At 45.0% G+C, this 18,808-nt stretch overlaps 3 protein-coding genes across 3 annotated transcripts; 1 reads left to right on the top strand and 2 right to left on the bottom strand.

Moving 5' to 3' along the window:
- Positions 1 to 2,638: 2,638 nt before the first annotated feature.
- BDB00DRAFT_970411 (uncharacterized protein) lies at positions 2,639 to 7,969 on the top strand. The gene is made up of 9 exons (XM_053129839.1): positions 2,639 to 2,750; positions 2,873 to 3,378; positions 3,481 to 3,597; positions 3,682 to 3,908; positions 4,024 to 4,116; positions 4,212 to 4,654; positions 4,748 to 6,766; positions 6,839 to 7,102; positions 7,178 to 7,969. The coding sequence occupies exons 1-9, from the start codon at positions 2,660 to 2,662 to the stop codon at positions 7,684 to 7,686; spliced, it is 4,269 nt and encodes a 1,422-aa protein (XP_052983464.1). The 5' UTR covers positions 2,639 to 2,659; the 3' UTR covers positions 7,687 to 7,969.
- A 2,288-nt stretch (positions 7,970 to 10,257) lies between these two features.
- BDB00DRAFT_756874 (clustered mitochondria-domain-containing protein) lies at positions 10,258 to 14,664 on the bottom strand (the record flags this gene model as incomplete). Its single annotated transcript, XM_053118942.1, has 9 exons — positions 10,258 to 10,476; positions 10,555 to 10,629; positions 10,715 to 10,930; positions 11,028 to 11,153; positions 11,246 to 11,518; positions 11,594 to 14,010; positions 14,112 to 14,249; positions 14,331 to 14,502; positions 14,578 to 14,664. 9 exons carry the CDS (start codon positions 14,662 to 14,664, stop codon positions 10,258 to 10,260), a joined length of 3,723 nt encoding a protein of 1,240 aa, XP_052983463.1.
- A 705-nt stretch (positions 14,665 to 15,369) lies between these two features.
- BDB00DRAFT_19132 (uncharacterized protein) lies at positions 15,370 to 17,151 on the bottom strand. The gene is made up of 7 exons (XM_053116412.1): positions 17,034 to 17,151; positions 16,575 to 16,617; positions 16,311 to 16,365; positions 16,174 to 16,245; positions 15,918 to 16,094; positions 15,749 to 15,829; positions 15,370 to 15,674 (listed from the first exon to the last, which is right to left on the bottom strand). Exons 1-7 carry the CDS (start codon positions 17,037 to 17,039, stop codon positions 15,581 to 15,583), a joined length of 528 nt encoding a protein of 175 aa, XP_052983462.1. The 5' UTR covers positions 17,040 to 17,151; the 3' UTR covers positions 15,370 to 15,580.
- Between the last annotated feature and the right edge of the window lie 1,657 nt (positions 17,152 to 18,808).

The raw sequence follows: 18,808 nt of genomic DNA, 5'->3' as shown, positions 1-18,808 counted from the left end.
TAGTTGAGAGATTTAAGTACTTTGTAGTACATTTTTAACAATATATATCATTGTTGTACCCTCGGCTCCCCAAATTCCCGTTACGTGCTCCTGCAATGTGAAATTGATGATAGCGTTGATTTTTATCAGTATTTTAGCTTTTAAAATGTTATTAAAAAACCTTGGTGTAGTATCTAGTAAGTTCTATATATGGTTTTTTGAAGTGTTTTGTTACGCTTCAAAGATTCACCCGCTGCATTTGTCGATTTTAAAGTTTATTATCATCAGTAACAAAACACTCTCGTTTGATGTAGTGTGTGGTACAAAGTAATTATAACATGTGATATCGCCTGGTAATGGTGCCATGAAGTCGAGCATAGTATATATAGATGATTATTGATGCTGGTCTCTTATGATAATGAATTCTAATTTACGTACTTCCTCACACGTATGTAAATCAACATTCCCAGAGTTCAAACACATTTCAGAGATAGGAACGTTAATTCATTTCTTTGGTTCTAACTCGCGTCTATGACTTGTTAAGAGGAAGCACATACTTTATTTTCTTCGTGGCACCAAGTACAGTTATCGAAATACTATGTGTATGGCGGCTCTCTCTCTTTTTATAAAATAGAGTTGAAGTTACACACCCTTAAGCATTTATATTCTTTTTAAACTGTCATAGACTGTATTAACCTTGGCCAGTGTGTCGGTCTTCGGTTTAGTAAATTTGTTAAGCCGACAAAGAAGTGTATCACCGATCAACGTAGTTTCCGTTTTTGGTATGCTATTACTCATACAGAGCAAAATGACTGGATATACCGAGCTGTCAAAAAAAAATGTATGAAGATTAAAACAACGGCGTAAAAACTCTCACAACGTCATGGAGAAGAGCTTCTCTAAGGAATTACTAACTATTATCAAAATTTCACACTAATGCGTAAATTTAGGTGACCCATAATTACTCTTATCTCGTTGTGTGTGTATTTCTCAATGATCAATTTGATGAGGAAGAGCACAAAAAGTCTTGGCTTGATCCTCTTTCTCTTTTTTTGATCTTCCCTCCTTTTGGATGAGTTGTGCTACATCAACGACAACAGCAACAGTCAGGGAGCGCGGTTTTATGAATTCAGCAATGAAATGGTAAGCGGAGGAGCCGATGTTCGGGGCTCCAAAGTGAAATAGAAGATTTATTACACAAGCCCAGACACACACACACCACAGACTTCCTTCTACAGCAGATTTGTGATTAATGCCACAAACACACACCGCGCACCCGAGCTTTTTTCTGTATAATGAGTACCCCATACTTATACATTGATGCTCAAAAGAGGAGTAAAGTGTTTTCTACTTTGTACACAACACCAGGTCATGCTGGCTCCTGGTGATAGCATGCAATGCAGTGGCTGTGTCGGCCACCTACTATCGGTTTAAGGTATAGCAGAAATAATTCTGCGCAGCTGAGGAGCACGTGAGCGCTGTTCGGGCATTTTTCCCGAGCCAATCGCAGGCCGTTTCTCAGGGGCCGAACGGCGGGGTGAAGCATCAGAAAAAAAAAAGGTTTTCTACCCTAACCTCTCGGCGGAGTGGTTGGATCAGAAAAAAAAATTCGAAAATACTGGTCTGTCAATTTTGGCAATTGTATGTGCAATATACACGGACATATAAGAAGCACAATGGCTCGAAAGATTTAGCAATCAACAAGTTCATACCACACACACAGCTAGTCGTACTGCATAATCAAGCGTACACTTGCCATTTATCGGCAATGGCACGCCACAAAAAAAGAGGCTCTGTTGCCATTGTCTTTCTTCGTTGGGCACAAGAAGTGAACCAGGTGACCTGAGTATTCGGAGCTTATTTGGCTTATACAGAAAACTGAGAATAAAATTCGTTTCCGGCACCAAGCTATTACGGGCTCCAAATCTCGCCATCTTAGCATCCGACATATACACCCATGGCTCTGGGGCCCTTTACAAACAGATCATTGGCAAAGAGAGTGCCCTGAGCTGATGTCGCTTCCCATCTGAGTTTACAGGCCTTGGAGAAAGAGAAGCATTGCCTTACCGTGAGCTGCATGCGCCCACTACTTGCAATTACTTCTGTGCGATCCTTCTATATGCATGGGCGTGTCCGATGCCGTTGGACTTTCTACCACAGGTGGGGTCGACGCACGCACGCACGCTCGTTCAGAAAAAAACCACGGCTGAATGGGAAACATGCTATGACGTATTTGTGGGCGCTTCGTGCCACTTTCGTCCAGATCGTCTGTTGCTTGTGTAACTTCTCATCGCTGAGATATTTTTTTTCTGTCTTAAGCCAGATTCTGAAACGAGAGAAAGATAACACATATGTTCCTGGATCAAAAAGAAGGGGAATTGGAGGGAGGGATGGGTATGGCAGTAACATGGCAGCAATGAACAGCAACCTACGCACCTTCCCCATCTTTTGCTCTGGGCAGCAGCATGCGGGGTTGCGCAAGGAGTGAGAAAACTAAAACAGATAATGCGGGTGAAGCATGGCAAAGGCCAGCTTGTTTAGAACAGCGCTTGCACGGATTCAGACAGGCAGGAAACCTTGTGCGACGTGGAATTACCGTGCCATAAAATGAACACGATCGGCCTTTGCTCGCTTCTTTTTCTTCTACCCACTGCCACGGCCTCGAGTAGAACCAAACAATATGCGATCTAGCTTTGCCACTAGGTTGCTATGCCTCATTCTGGGCGTATCACTCCCGCTCGTGGTGAAGGCAACGCCTGCATGGAACGAAGGTAAACAAACCGATCATCATACTGTCTCCCTGTCTCTTCTTCCCTTAGTGGTGCTGCTAGTGATAGTTTCGGTGTTTATGAAAACTCACGCTCTTAAAAACTTTTACATTGGGAAAAATTAGTGAACGGCTTCGATGTCTTCGGAAACCGCTGTGAACTACCGACGTACAACCAGTATCCATGCTCCAACATTTGCGCCCGTGACATCTCTCAATGTCCAGAAAGTGTCCGTCCGAGCTGTCCAGAGGGTCAGACCTACTGTGTCGACGGCGAGTGCCGAGACAACTGCCCTTCCGATCTGAAATCTGCCTGTTCTTGTACCTTTGAAGATTCATTTGTTGGTGACGTCTACCCATGCGCCACGGGCCAACGAGTGAACATCGAACACTTCTTGGCTACCAACTTGACTGCCCAAACTGCCGAGGCCTGTGCTTTGGACCTCGGTATTGAAGTCGACTCGGTTGTTCAATGGACAAACAACCCTGCCTCATTGATGTGGAACACTTGCCCTTCTCCTTCGGGCGAATTGACCTTCCATGAACCTGCCTTTATCGCCTTGTACGTCTTTTATGGCTCGTGCGCTGCCATGCTTATTGGCTGGACTTTGTATAAGCAAGCATTGGAAAAGGTACTTTGTTTTTCTTTTACTACATGGGATACGTGGGAAGCAAAGATGCATATACTTAAAAAACCTGCCTGCTTCTTGTGTTGTTTTTTGGTTCTTCCATAGTACAACATGTCCAAGTTCAACCAGTATGCTCGTCAACGACAGAGTGAGCATGTTGAAGTAGTGGGTGAGAAAAAGGACAGTGACAGTGAGAAGAAGCCCGACGTTGCTGGCAAATCGGTACGTTTCGAAAAGATGGTTACTGTTGTTGCGAAGAAACTAACTTTTTCCGGCAACCTTGCATTGCCCGTGCGTTATACATAGGGTGACAACGCATCGATCAACATGTCTTCGTCTCTGGAGCCTGAGGAGCAGATGGTCATCAAGGCATACAAGCGAGACTTCCTAGGCATGTTCTGCTTCCTCCTGTATATCCTTCAAACCCTGGGAATGGTTGCCTACATGATCATGCTTACCTGGGATTACTACAACGAATATATTCTCTTTGGCGGCAACCAGCTGGTACAGTCTAGTACATTTATCGGCATGTGGTAAGTTATGCAGCACATTTTAAAAACAGGAAATAGTCCCGTGATCCACCTTCTCATCCGAGGTGGGGGAAAATCGAATATCGTTTTATGTGCTTACATCCCACGTGCTACTTAGGTATATCTTCTTCGGCTGGTTTGGCTGTTTGTCCGTTTTCAAGAATCGTCTGATGAACTTCTTCCGCATCAAGTGCGCCTATGCTGAAGCGAACTATGTTCAGGTTGAAAAGCACGAACCACGTAAGTGTCGCAAGCCCAGATAAAGACGATCTTGCGCAAATAGGGGTATACCGATTATTTACTGACATGTTACACACTATATATTTTATTTTCCATAGCCACTATTTTCTTGCAGGACCGCAGTGATAAGATTACTGATTCCGTTCGATGGTTGGAACAACATGCTCGTCGCATTTTTGGTCTTGATGTCGTCATTACCACTTCTGCCATGCGTTCCACTCGCTCCGGTGCTCGCTTCTTTGTGTACCAGTGCACTCGCTATGTCTATCACCCCGAGACTCAAATTTTCACCCCGCACGAATTTGTTTTGGGTGAGACCAATGCTGATATGGCCGAGTTAAAGAAGGGTTTGTCCGCTGACGAAGCTGTTAAGCGTGAAGAACTTGTTGGTCCCAACTTTATCAATGTGTACGTTCCCAACATTGCCATGGCTGTCTTGCGTGAATTCTCGTCCTTCTTCTATACCTACCAATTCACTGCGCTTTGGCTCTTCTACTACTTTGCCTACTGTAAGTTTCTCTCTGTTCATTTTTCCATGGTGGTAGTGTTGTTGTGAGTAGCTTGTATATTTAAACGAATTTTCTTTTGTTTGTGTTTCACAGGGGAGGTCGGTGTTGCCGACACTGCTGTCATTCTTCTGTCTGCCTTTGTCAAGGTGTTTGTGCGCCTTCGATCTGAACGCCGCATCAAGAAGATGGCCGAATTCACCGACTCAATCAACATCTTACGTGATGGTACCTGGCAAGAATTGTCAACTGCTGATATGGTTCCTGGTGATATCTTTGAAGTGGCTGACGGCAAGACTGTACCCTGTGATGCTGTTGTCCTCACTGGTAACATTGTCGTTGATGAATCCTCGTTGACTGGTGAACCTCTTCCTATCCGTAAGTTCCCAGTTCGCTCTGACGACTCTACCACCTATGACCGTATGGGTTCTAGCAAGATTTCCACCATCTTCTGTGGTACTACCATTTCGCAAGCCCAGCCCACCGAACAAGGTGGCCGCGTTACTGCTGTGGCTACTCAGACCGGTACTGGTACCGACAAGGGTGAACTTGTCAAGAAGATCCTTTTCCCCTCGCCAGTGTCTTTCATTTTCAATGAGCAAATCAAGATTACTATCCTCATCTTGCTATGCTGTGGTCTCGTCTGTCTTGGTTTGGCTATCTGGCTTTATGCTACTGGTACCAGTGCCTGGCTCTACGCCATGTTTGCCATCGCTCAGTTGATTTCGCCTTTGCTCCCTGCCGCTTTGGTCATTGGTCAGTCTGTTTCTGCTGGACGTCTCCGAAGCAAGCAGATCTTCTGTGTTGATTTGCCTCGTATCTTGATGGCCGGCAAGGTCCAATTGTTCTGTTTTGACAAGACCGGCACCTTGACTCGTGAAGGTCTGGACTACTATGGTGCCCAGCCTGTGGCTGACCTCGAGAATGTTGTCGACGCCCAAAGCAACAGCAGCAAGGGTAAGACTGGCCCTCCTGCTTTCGATAAGCGCGTCGATACCGTGGCAGAGGTTCCACGTTTGATGCAAATTGGTCTTGCTACTTGCCACGCCGTGACTACCTTGAATGGTCAGTTCATTGGTAACCCTGTCGATATCGAAATGTTCCGTTCGTCCGAATGGAAGCTTGAAGAATCTGGTGATGATGTTGTGGATACTCTGTCGCCTCCCGCTACTGCTGAAATCAAGACTCCTGTCGATGTCTTGAAACGATTCGAATTTGTGCACGCTCGCATGTCCATGTCTGTCGCTGTCTTGGACCGACACACTAACAAGGTTCACATCTTTGTCAAGGGTGCTTATGAAAAGATTAAGGAATTGTCCAACAGCGAGTCCATCCCTGCTGACTATGACAAGACCACTTCAAATCTTGCTCGCGAAGGCTGTTACGTTCTTGCTTTGGCTCATCGTGAACTTGACTTGGAACAAATCGGTGGCATTGAAGCTTTCCGCAACTGGTCGCGTGATCAAATGGAAGAAGAAATTCACTTCATGGGTCTCATCGTTTTCAAGAATCAGCTCAAAGATGACACCACCGAAAACATTACTGAACTCAAGAATGGCGCCACACGCACCATCATGATCACTGGTGATACTGCATTGACTGGTGTCTTCATTGCCCGTCAATGTGGTATGGCTTTGCCCAACAGCCGTATCCTGCTTGGTGACGTGGATAAGGTTTCGAACCGTTTGGTCTGGCAAGATGTTGATGAGCCCGAGACATTCTCCGATGTCAATGTTGATGACTATCTTTTGAACAAGGAACATACTCCAGTTGAATTGGCCGTTACCGGCAAGGCCTTCCAATGGCTTGTCGATAACAACTTGATCCGCAAGTACTTGTTAGACATTCGTGTCTTTGCTCGTATGACTCCTACTGGAAAGGTTCAGTGTGTCCAGCTTCACATGGAACGTGGTATTACGGCTATGACTGGTGATGGTGGTAACGACTGTGGTGCCTTGCGTGCTGCACATGTTGGTATTGCCATGTCAGATGCTGAAGCTTCTATTGTGTCTCCTTTCAGTACTAGCATTCGTAGTGTCCGATCCTGCGTTGAATTGCTTCTTCAGGGACGTGCTGCTCTTGCCACTTCGATTACTGCCTACAAGTACCTTATCAGTAAGTATCCTATCATACCCTGTATACATTGCCTGCGTGTGCGTTTATACTTACCTTATGCTACTATTATAGTGTATGGTCAGGTCATGATGATGATGAAGATTTTCACCTTCTACTTCTCTGTCACAATGGCGCAGTACGTCTGGATTGCTATCGATGTGTTCATCACTGTGTTTTTGACTTGGGCTGTGACTCAGTCGCGAGCTGCAGACAATTTGAACGAAGAACGGCCTACTGCTCGTCTTCTTGGTCCACAGACCATGGCCTCGTGCTTGGGTCTGGTATCTATCAATTGGATCTTCATGAGCTGCATTTTCAAATTCTTGTACAGCCAAGGTAGTTTCTCAAAACAATTAACCCCTTCAATTACAACGGCATTACAAAATATCTCACATATGCATTTGAATATAGATTGGTTCCGTTGCAATGAATTCGACAGCAACGCTGCTGATCTTTCCAAGTGGTGGCTTTTGGCCGATAACTATGAAGCTGAGCATCTCGCACTTGTTTCATTGTTCATGTTCATCAACAATGCCGCCGTATTCAGTTTCGGTCACAAATTCCGTCAACCAATCTACAAGAACTACCCCTTGCTTTTCTTGTGGGCTTTGTACATGGCTATTCTTTCATACTGGATGCTGGGCGACCCTAACCGATTTGGCTGTCTCTTCCGTATCAACTGTGGTACTAAGGAAGTTTTGGCTCAATTCAACTGGCCGGTACCACCCACCAATGTCGAACAGTTCAATACCCCATTAGGCCACAACGTCATGCCTTGGGAATACCGTTGGAAGCTGTGGGGTATCTGCGTCGCCAACGTCGCTTGTTGTCTCATTTACGAGCGATTCTTCGTTTTGGGCCCTGTACGCAAATTCTTGTCCAAGAAGTACCCTGTCCAGCGCTTGAAGATTACTCAATAAGAAGGAAAAAGAAATAACCGCTGCTTTTCATAATTTACAACATTTCTTTTCTTTAATATGTATATATACAGCAGCACGCTCAATTCCCCTTTTATTTCACACACAAAATTTTATTACCTTATATTCCTTGAAACCCCAAAGTTAACTATGTTGATTCATACTCTTCCGCTTTACTCGAGTTAGCTACTTTCTTTCCTTCTACCTTTTCCCAACCTTTATTATTACCTGTATGTAGATATAAATATGTAAAAGATATTCTTGTCTGTTTTAATAACATCCGAAAGATACAAATTGTCTTTTGTTGTCGCTTGTTGCGTTTGAGACACCTAATATGACCTTTAAGACTTTGTAGGTCTCACAAGGCCCAAGCGGTAATCTGAGATTTTGAATACCTTTTTTTATACGAGCCATTGGTTTTATTACTTTTGCGGATATAGCTTTTCGAACGTCGCCAGAGCAGGCGTACATACTATTATAGTGTTGAACCGAATATTATGTCGATGAAATAGGTACATGGTCCATGACTACCCCCGCCATCCCAACGCAAAAAGGCTCCTCATGAAACTGCTAGCACGACCAGCGAGAAGAACACTCTAACGACCTAGTGTCGTGCCTAACCATGGCCCGCATATCACTTTTGGCTTCACATTTTAACTTTTTCTACGTTTTCTGTAGCCACCATATGCATAATTTGTACATAGCGTTGATATAGCCATCGTGTTTATGTATCTTATGTACAATGCTGAGTTCGCAGCGACAGTTCAAGTACTGTACCTGCAAAAATAAATAAGCGGAGCTGCCCTGCAGTTGTGAAACATCTATGCACTGCTACGGCACCAAAAATAATGACAGGCAACTTCTTTAAATACGAAAACTTCTTCCTCCATAGCTCTTTCGATAAAAGGTGCACAACAGCAATATCATAGATATTAGTGACGACACAGCGGTGCTGAATTTCTGTGACGTGTTTTTTTAGCCTGCATATTTCCAGTGTTTGCTCTGCACCAAATCAACATCTCACAAAGTGTACAGGACAGCAATCAACAGTTGTAGCCCGCAAAACGACAACAAGTATGTATAAAGAGATCTCGTAGCTTAACACCTGTTAGCACTTTTGAAATAGAAACAAACGTTAACTATTATGGCATTTACTTTCATTATCAAGCATTTGCCACTGGCTTTCTTGCAAAAGAAGCCCGGTTTGCTCGAAACATTGCCACTGAGCTTTGCTTCACACTAGAGCCTTCCGAAAGTCTGGGGTACGACTCAAACTGCCCCTGATCAACGGTAAAAAACGTTAGGTTAGAGACGCAGAACACTTTTGAATGGTTGCTTTCTCTTCAATCTTAATTTCTGGTAAATTCTGATAACATGTTCTTAATAATTATTATTTTTCTTTCTTTTTCATACTTGCAGGCACGCGATGCTGCTTGGGATCACTTCTTCTCCCTTTTACTTTTTCTTTTAGGCATCTCATATCAGCAGACTGCCCAAAGTGTGCAGCGAGTGTGCGGGTTTGAGGGTTGGCCGCCTTTGGATCCGCTGTGCATGGCGGGCTGATATGAGCATGCCTAGTGGTCCTAAACCGTAACCGGCTCCAAGTATATGCCCTCTACGAGTATTCAGAGTAAGAGAGGACGAATCCCTACTTGTCCGGCGACCAGTGGCTGCGAAGCCTTTCTTTTTCTCTAATTTCCAAGAGCTCCAAGTGTGGCTAGTCCTGCATCTCTGACCGTGGCTGGCTGCTCCTGGGGCATTCTTACACCATCAAGGGAACCTTCTGCTGCTTGAGTCACTCGCGTAGTTGTGTACTCCCAAGTGGGTTTGTGGACGCTGGGGAAGGGCTCGCCTCTCAGTTTGTAACTCTCTCTGCGACCTTTATTCATTACATTCACTTTTTTTTACACCCTCTTCTTCTTCAACGATGACGCGGTCCTGAGCAGCGCGTCTTTAACTGCGAGGGCTGTTGTCTGGTGGACTTATCAACGAATAGAGCAGGTATCATGGAAAACGAGGAGGGTGGATGGAGTGGGGTGATATGCTAATTAGACAAAAATTACGCTTGCGTGGTTTTCTCTTATTCTTGTAGTAGCAGGAACCGCACATTTCGAAAGTGTTACATTGGCTGGACAGCGAAAAAGTTGATGTGTAATATACAATTTGCACTGGGCGACCATGCTAGCGAACATGGGTCTAAATAAGACTCTGTTAATAAGGAAAGCATTTGTGATGAAGAGAAGAGGGGTAGTGCAGGGTGGAATAAGTAGTTATTACCTGCTTATCACTGAATACGTCTACATGCATAAAAGTTTATATGTTTTATCGGCCGTTTTCAATATATTTTGTACTGATTGAAGCATATTTTGAATCCTTCAAAAAAGGTCGCGTACACATCTGTACTTCTACATGTTTTAAAATATCTTACATAAAATAGCTCATTCATATAACAAAAAGAAACATACTTTGTCCTAAGTAAATTTACAAGAGTATATTATCATTTTTTTAGACTCTCTATGTTAATAAAATCAAAACAACTTTTTTTAAAGTATTTATACATGTTTATGTAAAGCTCTAACGACGCTTGTTTTGTGCCTTCTTTTTGCCTTTTCGTGCGGATGTAGCTGTTCGTGGAGAATCGCCGTTAATGTATTGTAAGACTTGTTCAATGGGCATATCACCAGGTTGCTGCTGTTGTTGTTGCTGGGCAGTACCTTTAGGTACAGCAGCAGCAGCAGCAGTTGCGCCAGATGGACGAACAGCAGATTGTGCTTGTTCTCGTGCTCGTTGTGCCTATTTAGATTGAACGTGTTCAGTATCGATTCCTCTAAGCACACACGCAGGGCTTTTTTTTCCAATTGAATAAGTTACCGATAACAATGCATTTGATGTCAATTCCTTGAGCCACATATCACTCTCCTTTGTTCGTGGATCTTCGGCACCCAACTAATAAATGAAGCTCTATTAGCATATCTACCTTATTCTGTTGTTCTTTTTTTGAAGTCTTTTACATAAATATCCCCTGCGTTACCTTCTTTTCAAAAACGCCAAATGCAACACGTTCAACGTTCAGAGCCTTGTTAAAGTCACCCAAAAGGGTATATGCCTTGGCAAGAACATGGTAGCCAGTGGCAGTAAGGACATGTTCTTTACCAAGAATCTCCTCTTGTGTGGCACAGGCACGTTCAAAGAACTTGGTGCTCGTGGGATAGTCACGCAAGGATTGCAACATAACACCGGCGTTGTTCTATATTGATTTGACGATAGATAATTGGCAGCAAACAAGCAATCAGCAAAAGGTACTCCAGGTGATAGCGGATGTCTTTGAATGGAAAGTAACTTACATCGGCGGTGGCAGAGTCAGGATGGCCAGGGCCAAACACAAGATCCCAGTAGTACAGAGCATGCTTCAAGTAACGGAGAGCAAGTTTTGTTCGACCGGCTGCGTGTTCGAAAAGACCGAGGTTGAGCTAATAAGAATAAAAGGCGAACCAAGTGTTAGACAAGTCGTCAAAGCATAGCAGTAACTGATATTATGTAATAAGCGAAAGAGGATACGCACGTAGTGATGAACGGTTTCTGGGTGATCAACACCGTTTGTTCGCTCAGCAGCAATAACAGCCTTACGTTGGAGGTCCAAAGCAGCTTCACGGTCATCACCATGATGATAGATCATGGCAAGCGTAGCATAGCATTTGGAAGTCTCTGGATGCAAGAAACCATATGTCTGTTCATGAAGTGTCAGGGATTCCAACAAGAGCTCAAGACCAAGCTGTCGGTGGCCTTGTGCTAAGCTCATCTTGCCAGCTTCAAAGGTCTCTTCTGCGAATACGCTCTATATTAACAGTTATGGATTAGAAAAAACTCGAATCTCATGCCACTTTCTGAAAAAAAAGGTGAGAAGACTTACTCTGCCAGTAGCTTGCTTGACAGTGGGCATCAAGTTTTGGATATCATCGGGAACAAAGGTAGTGATACGGCGTGTACGGACAGGCTCTTCTTCCTTGCTCTTGTTCTTAGCGCTGCGCTTGCCACGGCTGCTCTGGCGCTGCTGCTGTTCCTTTTGACGAGCCTTGGCGGACTCTTCAGCGGCAATAGCAGCACGTTCCTCTTCGGTATAGGCGGTGAAACGATAATCGCGGGCTTCAAGTTGGATACCAACACGCAGGCAGATTTCACGAAGGGTAGGCAAAACCTTGAGCGAATTTAAGAAATCGTCGTCAAGCTTGTATCGGAATCGACGAAGCACCTGTTGCTTCAACTCAGTCTCGACATGATTGGGCGTGAGTCTGGACCAGGCGAAATCGTTGCGAGTTGTACCTTCAGGAACCTCAGGCTTGGGCTTGGCGTTAAACTCACGACCAAACAGACAGTTCAGGAAATGGGACACGCAGGCAGTGATTTGCTCAAGTGGGCTTTCGTTCAAAAGCTTGCGCAGCATGCGCTTGCAGGAACGCACAACCATTTCCTGGACAGCAAGCTGCTGAATATGTTCGATACGCTTGTCTTTGCTGATCGACACAAGTTCAGCAATCTTGCCGAGATAACGCATGTTGATACCACGGCGGTGCATGGCCTTGGTCAAAGCATCACCGTCAAGGGGTGAGATAGCATATGAGGCAAAGTCAAGGACCAGGCTTGGAATGATATCGTTGATAAGGAATTTGGATGCGTCGCGAACGGCCTGCTCCTGCTCCTTGATGGTCTCTGCGTCTTCGCCATGCTTGGCAGAAGTAAAGACATCGGGATTGAACGACAGCTTGAATTCGCTCACGTCAATCTTGACATCCTCCTCCTCTTCTTCTTGTTGTGCTTCTTCTTCGGCCTTCTTTTCACCTTCACCAGCAGCGGGGGTTTCTTCTTCTGAAGCCTTGGGCTTTTCCTTTTGTTCTTCTTCCTTGTCCTTATCATCTGCACTGCCATTAGCGAGCTTCTTTTCCTTTTTGATTTCCTCGGTCTTCACCTTGACCCATTCTCTGAATCGGTGCTCCCAGTACAAGCCCATCAACTCTGGACGCAGCAAGGTCATCTTGTGGGGATAAGCAGGCTTGTCGTCCTTGTCGATACACTCGTTTTCTTGAAACTCGATATCGACAGGGTTGAGTCTGTAGAGATCGAGCAAGTAGCGACGACCATCGGCTCCAAGAAGACCCTTGGTTTCCAAGGAAGTGTACAGCTTGACCTTTTCGTCGTTGCTATCTAACAAGGCATGTTCGGACAAGTGAAGCGACTTTGCGACTTCGTTGCCAATGGTATCATGGAACTTGTCGTCGGCCGAGATTTGTGCACCGTTGTCAACCGAGCCGTATACGATCGAGTTTTCGTCTTGACGGCGGAAGATGCCAGGAACAATGCTCTGGGCAACAACACGCACACCCTTGTAGTCAACAATGACACTGCCCAAGGTGTACAGACCCGAAGCATCGATGCTGTTGAAAACCTTGACACCCTCCAAATCCTTGCCTGTGGCGACATGCGCTGCCTCGTCGGCACCAAGTGCCTCAAATGTGCCGCGGCCATCGTTGCCCTTGCTGAAGAAAATGTTGTTGTACACGTACATGTGCGACTCCTCAGGCTCCATGGGGTTCAATGGCACAACAGAACCGTTGACCACGGCAACAGCGCCACGTACAGCTGCCTCTGTGAATTCTGACTGCACCTTGTTGACCAAACGCTCACGGAGCACACGTTCCTGCAAGTTAGCCTTGGGTAATTCGCGGTGTGATTGCAATTCATCGTTCCAGTCACGGAGGGATTCGACAGCGTCGGATCCAAAGTTCAAAAGAGGCTCAGCGGGTCGAGCGGGATCAAACACATGTTCGGGAGCTTGGACGGCCCAAGGATGGGCAGGGAAATATGTGTTGACGGGCAAGACTTCCAGCATGTGATGACGGGTGATGAATTCCTGGAGGGCGCTGAAGTTTGAAGCAAATTTGGGCGATGCTTGTTGAAGCAATCTGATCAAAGAGTGGGCACCCATCTTCTTGCCGCCCGACTTGCGGGATGCATCAAACTTGTTGCTGGTCGAGTTATTGATAAAGAAGCCTTGAGACGAGGCAGTGATGTTGAGAGTCTCGTTCTCGAGGGTGACGACAACCAAGTAGAGCAAATCGCCCTTGAGGCGGCGGGCGTGAGGGACTGGATTCCAGCCAGACAATGACAGGCTCTTGAGGCATTGTGGAGCAAGGCGTTGGAATGTGGGTGGTACAAATTCAGACAACTTGGATGTTGCGTTCATATCGGCGTCGGTGAATGCGTGCTCCGGGATAGGTTCGTTTGAGAACAGATCTTCGACCTTCTTTTCGTTTTCAGGAACGATCTCTTCGTCTATATAGTATCATAAACACCAAACCCACAAATTATGTATAAGTACAATGACGTAAATTGGGTATGTATGCGTGGAATGCTGAATATGTATGGTATATTACCAACTTCGCCAGTGACAGCTGTCAAGAACGAAACGCCAGAATCGATGCCAACTGCCGAGGGGTTCGGCTTGTAGGGACCACCCAAAAGGTCACGGAGACGGTTAATGTGCAGTCGTGCATCGCGCTCGGTGTATGTATCTGCAAATCATCCATTCGTGGACCGTTAATTAGTATAGATCAAGCATATAGCAGCATGTACTGCAGAGCAAGTGTGCTTACCTTCAACCAACTGCAGCTCTGTCTCGGGAGTCATGCCTTCAATCTCGCCGAGTTCCGCGAAATCATTTAGACGCTTGCCATTCAAAGCCAGATAGAAGCACGAGTGAACGCAAGTTTCGGGTGACTCCATCACCGACTGCTTGATATCGTGGATGGCTTCCCGTGGGCTTGCCTACAAGACAATGATGATGGCACATTAAGAACTCCACGCACATCCACTACCCCTTAGTTAGATCCAACTACTAACAATGATTTTGATATCGGAGCCCTTGCCACCAGGCAGCTTGATCGTCAACTGAAATGTTTCTTCAGCAACCACTATAATGATGATCATGCCAAGCTGTCAGTTTTCTCCTTTCATAAAACACCTCAAATATGCAAGCACACGCGTCTCTAAAGAATGAACACCGCAGAGCACGTACTTTCTTCTGCATTAGCTTCGGTTACTTCTTGGACGTCAGACGCGATCAAGTCTTGCGATCGATTGTCGACATTGGCCTCTGAGGGGATCTGCTGCTCGACTTTGTCGGCCATGACTATAGTTTGGTTTTGGGTTGGGTGGGTGGGAAGAAGAACGATCAGCAATGTGCAATGTGTAAATTTCTTCCAGTTGCTCGTCTGTCCCTTTGACAGAGAAAGTACATTGGCACGCTGCTTACTTTGTCTTTTTCTTTTTCACACGGTTGTGTTGCGAGTAAAAGAGGAAGGGAAAATCAAAATAGAAAGCACACACACCTCTCTATTTTCGCGGTGCTTGTTTTCAAAGTGCGAGGTTTGTGAAGGCCTGGAGGGGGAGGGGGGGGGAGTAACACTCCCAGGTACTTTTTGAAAGCCGGTATAACTAAAGGTGGCTTTTTCTTTCTCCCTTTCTAGGCGAAATATGGCACAGAGTCATGCTCGACTGGTGATACGAAGCTGATTATGTGGAGGGAATGATTGTCATACAGTGCAGTACATCTTGTTACCTGCCTCCCCTTGGGACAGCGTTACTACATACTTCCCATGGATTGTATGTTTTTACTCTCAATTCAGTTCCGATCCGATATCCAACGAAATGACTCAAAAGAAGTTTTTTTTTTTTTCTTTTTTTTTTTTTGATGAACCGCAAACAAAAAAAGAGAGGTTGGGTGCTTATTTTTAGTGATTGCTTCAGCATTGCATGCCTAAACGACAGAAAGTATGTACACTTATAGAATCGATTTGAGAAACAATAGAAGACGGACAGAAAGAGAGACGGGGATGGAAGGGAGTCATGCATGTGTGTGTACTTTTTTATAGGAGGGAGAGGTTGTTTCATGAGATGCCTTCTTGGTAAACTGTTTAGGCTTCAGGGCAATCACGGGACTACAGAAAGAAGGAAAAGCTGTCAGAACTCATCATGTCCATGTATTCTACACAGATCGAGAACAAGTACTTACAATGTGGCCAGGTTGCTGGCACTTGTAGCACACCTTGTCCTGCTGGGGCTGGTCGCACTCACGCGAAATGTGTCCGAAGCTCTACAGATGGCAGTAGCGATGTCATTGTTTAGCATATCTTTCCAACCTGGGATCAGTACTGTAGGTTCCACTCATTTAAAAGACTTACACCACAGTTGTAGCACTTTTGACCGCTCTGGCCGGAGGGGCACTCACGGCTAATGTGGCCAGTGCCACCGCAGTTGTAACAGGCACGGCCACTGTTGCCACCGTTACCGCCGAAACGGGAACCACCGCCATAGCCGCCACCGCTGCCCTCGGGGCAGTTACGGGAAATGTGGCCAGTCTTGCCGCACTAATATACACAAGGTTCAAAGTAAGTTAAACGATACACAACGGCCATGTCAGTTTCCCAATTTCCTTACAGAGTAGCAAGCAGGTCCGCTGCTGCTGTAGTCACCACCGGCACCGGCACCAGCGTCAGGGCAGTCGCGAGACTATGAACATATTAGTTTTAGAGAGAGGTCAGGAGCGTCCATAAAAGTAAAGATTTGACGCTTACCAAATGGCCAGGCTGGTTGCACTTGTAGCAGAGACGTTCAGCACGGGGCTCGGAGCTAGAGGAACATTCAAGACATGTCAGCAACAAAGAAAAATATTTCGGCGATCGACGACGGTCCCAATTTCCCATCCCAGGCTTTTACTTACCAGTCCTTGCTCATGTGACCTTCTTGGTTGCAGTTGTAGCTAGATAACACGAGTAACGAGATTACATAAGCAACGACGATTCATCATAGGCAGAGACGCACAAAGATTGATAGCTTACCAAACGGATTCAGTCTTGGAGCAGTCTTTGGCTTGATGACCAACTGTTGAATTTGCAAATATCATACATACAGAAAAAGACACTTTTTAGAAAACAGCAGACCTCCTTTCTTGTTCTTCTTGACATAAGCACCACTCCTTCTCTTCTTGTTTATTATTCAACATGGGATAATAAGAAGCGTATAAAAGTATGTATATATGTATACACCTAACACCGCCCCCAAGCCCCCAAGAAGAAGAGTTTTTCTTTTTCTTTTTTTTGCAATCCAAACGCAGATCAACGCAGTCTTGACAGAGATCAAAGCGGCCCCAAGTGCATTGTGGAAAGGAAAAAAAGAAACCTGGAATCACCAGAAAAGGTTTTTCCAACAAGATCGTTCTTCTTTCTCGTGCATACACGACACGATATACAGCACGACCAACACCCAACAGCTTTGTATTAAATAGAAATAGAGACTACTTGCATTCGCCACACTTGTAACAGCCACCACGGGAAGAACGGAACGACATATTTTCTTTTTTTTTTAAAAAGGTGAGAAAAGAAAGAGAGAGAGAGAAGGAAGAAAAATATTGACGCACCCCGCGTGCTGAGGCTTTTTCTCTCTCAAAAGAAAAACTTTTTTATGACCACCGGCAGACCAATGAAATTGCCTCAACCCACCTGGTGCGGCATGAGTGATGAGGTCCTAGCGCCCGCCACCTGCCTCTCTCCCATGTTATGACCGTCCCTCACGGGCGGGTCTTAATTAGCTCGATTTTGACCCGCTTATCTGTCGTACGACAGATTCCTTTCGATACATCGGCAACCATTCTTTCTTTTGTTGCTGCTCTTCTACCATCATCAACTTTTACTAGATTTACGTTGACAGAGAAAGGCTGCTTTAAAACAGTTGGTACTGCTAGCACAGATCGCATAGTAGTACAAGGATGTTTCTGTTTGTTTGTTCCCTTGTCCTATTGTCGGTGCACCTATTATATCCATGACTTTATTTCAGCATGATACAGTATTGGTTTCCTGCCTGGCATCCATTCAATGTCAAAACAGTTGTGACGTACTACCAGGGGACGAAAAACTGTAATGGACACCTACGAGTATGACATCAAGAGGGAGAGGGGCATTATATACGCGCTCTGTTGTGCGGAATGGAGAGGAGAAAGAACCACCCCAGTTTTAAATGGATAATGCATGGAGTATTAGCTCTGTTTTCTGCTTGCATAAAAAATGAAATATGACTAGCGATAACTGACGAAGATTTCTTGGTCCGTCAAGCACATGCACCTGTTATACATGAAGCGTCCATGCGTAATTCATGGCTAGTCAAAAGTGAAATTCGCCATGTTTGGATACACATCATTCTTCTAGCACTCAAACGTCTATCGGCAACGTGGATGTCAAATGCCTGTGAGTAAGTGGACTCTACATCATACATATATGCTTCTCTAATACAATGTCTTTGTCAGTTTAAAATTACCATGCTCCCCTTCCAAATATCTCTTCTATTTCCAAGGGTCTTTTAGATGAACGATTAATACAGTTCCTTTTGTCATACATGATACTCTGTGTTGAGACAGTCCTTGTTGCTCGTAGAGCTCGTCTCTGTATAACGACTGCTCGAAGAGCGCACAAATTGTATTTGGATAATACAAATATGATTGAAGTCGAGAAATTACCGTTTGACACGCGGTGAGAGACGTGAAGTATACATATCGGAAAGGGAGGGGGCTAACAAATTGAACATTGATAATTGTTAAATGAATGGGTGAGATAGAGATAGGATGAGAAGAGGAGTGTAGTATTGGGTGGGACATCTCGACCCGCTCTCCCCGCCCTCGGCACAGTGGATCGATTGCTCGGCAATCTGACAGTGTACGTAGCATTTTTTAGACAGTACTTTTTGGTGCTATGCATATAATGCTGTGTGCCGTGAATAGCTGTATGCGAGCAGATATATGCAATCGTTGTCACCTGTTTCGTTTCGTCATTGAGTTTTGTGCTCAAGATTACTCTGTACTCTCAGCCCTCCCTAGTAATAATCTCGTTCTTTTAGTTTGTTGCTTCTTTACAATATTGAATTCGCTAGATACTAGTACTTTTTGAAAAGGCAAAAGATCAATTATAACACACTTTGATATGTCGCTACCGTTTTCCCACGTCGTTGGTATGGTGGCAGACTAAAGTCCCATCTGTTAGTGCGCTCAAGAGATGTCTTTATCAATTTCAAGCTGTCATATTCA

Source organism: Zychaea mexicana (genome assembly GCF_025766255.1).
Source record: "Zychaea mexicana strain RSA 1403 chromosome Unknown BDB00scaffold_10, whole genome shotgun sequence".
Classification (NCBI taxonomy): Eukaryota; Fungi; Mucoromycota; class Mucoromycetes; order Mucorales; family Lichtheimiaceae; genus Zychaea; species Zychaea mexicana.
The sequence above is the reverse complement of the archived record's forward strand: the minus strand, read 5'-3'. Positions and strand labels throughout refer to the sequence as shown.

What these genes read in the sequence shown, in the direction of transcription:
- BDB00DRAFT_19132 (XM_053116412.1), bottom strand. An exon ending in GCGGACCTGCTTGCTACTCT is followed by an intron (nt 16,095 to 16,173) that starts GTAAGGAAATTG and finishes TAGTGCGGCAAG; the next exon opens with ACTGGCCACATTTCCCGTAA. An exon ending in AAAAGTGCTACAACTGTGGT is followed by an intron (nt 15,830 to 15,917) that starts GTAAGTCTTTTA and finishes TGCCATCTGTAG; the next exon opens with AGCTTCGGACACATTTCGCG.
- BDB00DRAFT_970411 (XM_053129839.1), top strand. Translation starts at nt 2,660, where the DNA reads ATGCGATCTAGCTTTGCCACTAGGTTGCTATGCCTCATTCTGGGCGTA. An exon ending in CCGACGTTGCTGGCAAATCG is followed by an intron (nt 3,598 to 3,681) that starts GTACGTTTCGAA and finishes CGTTATACATAG; the next exon opens with GGTGACAACGCATCGATCAA. An exon ending in CAAATTCTTGTACAGCCAAG is followed by an intron (nt 7,103 to 7,177) that starts GTAGTTTCTCAA and finishes ATTTGAATATAG; the next exon opens with ATTGGTTCCGTTGCAATGAA.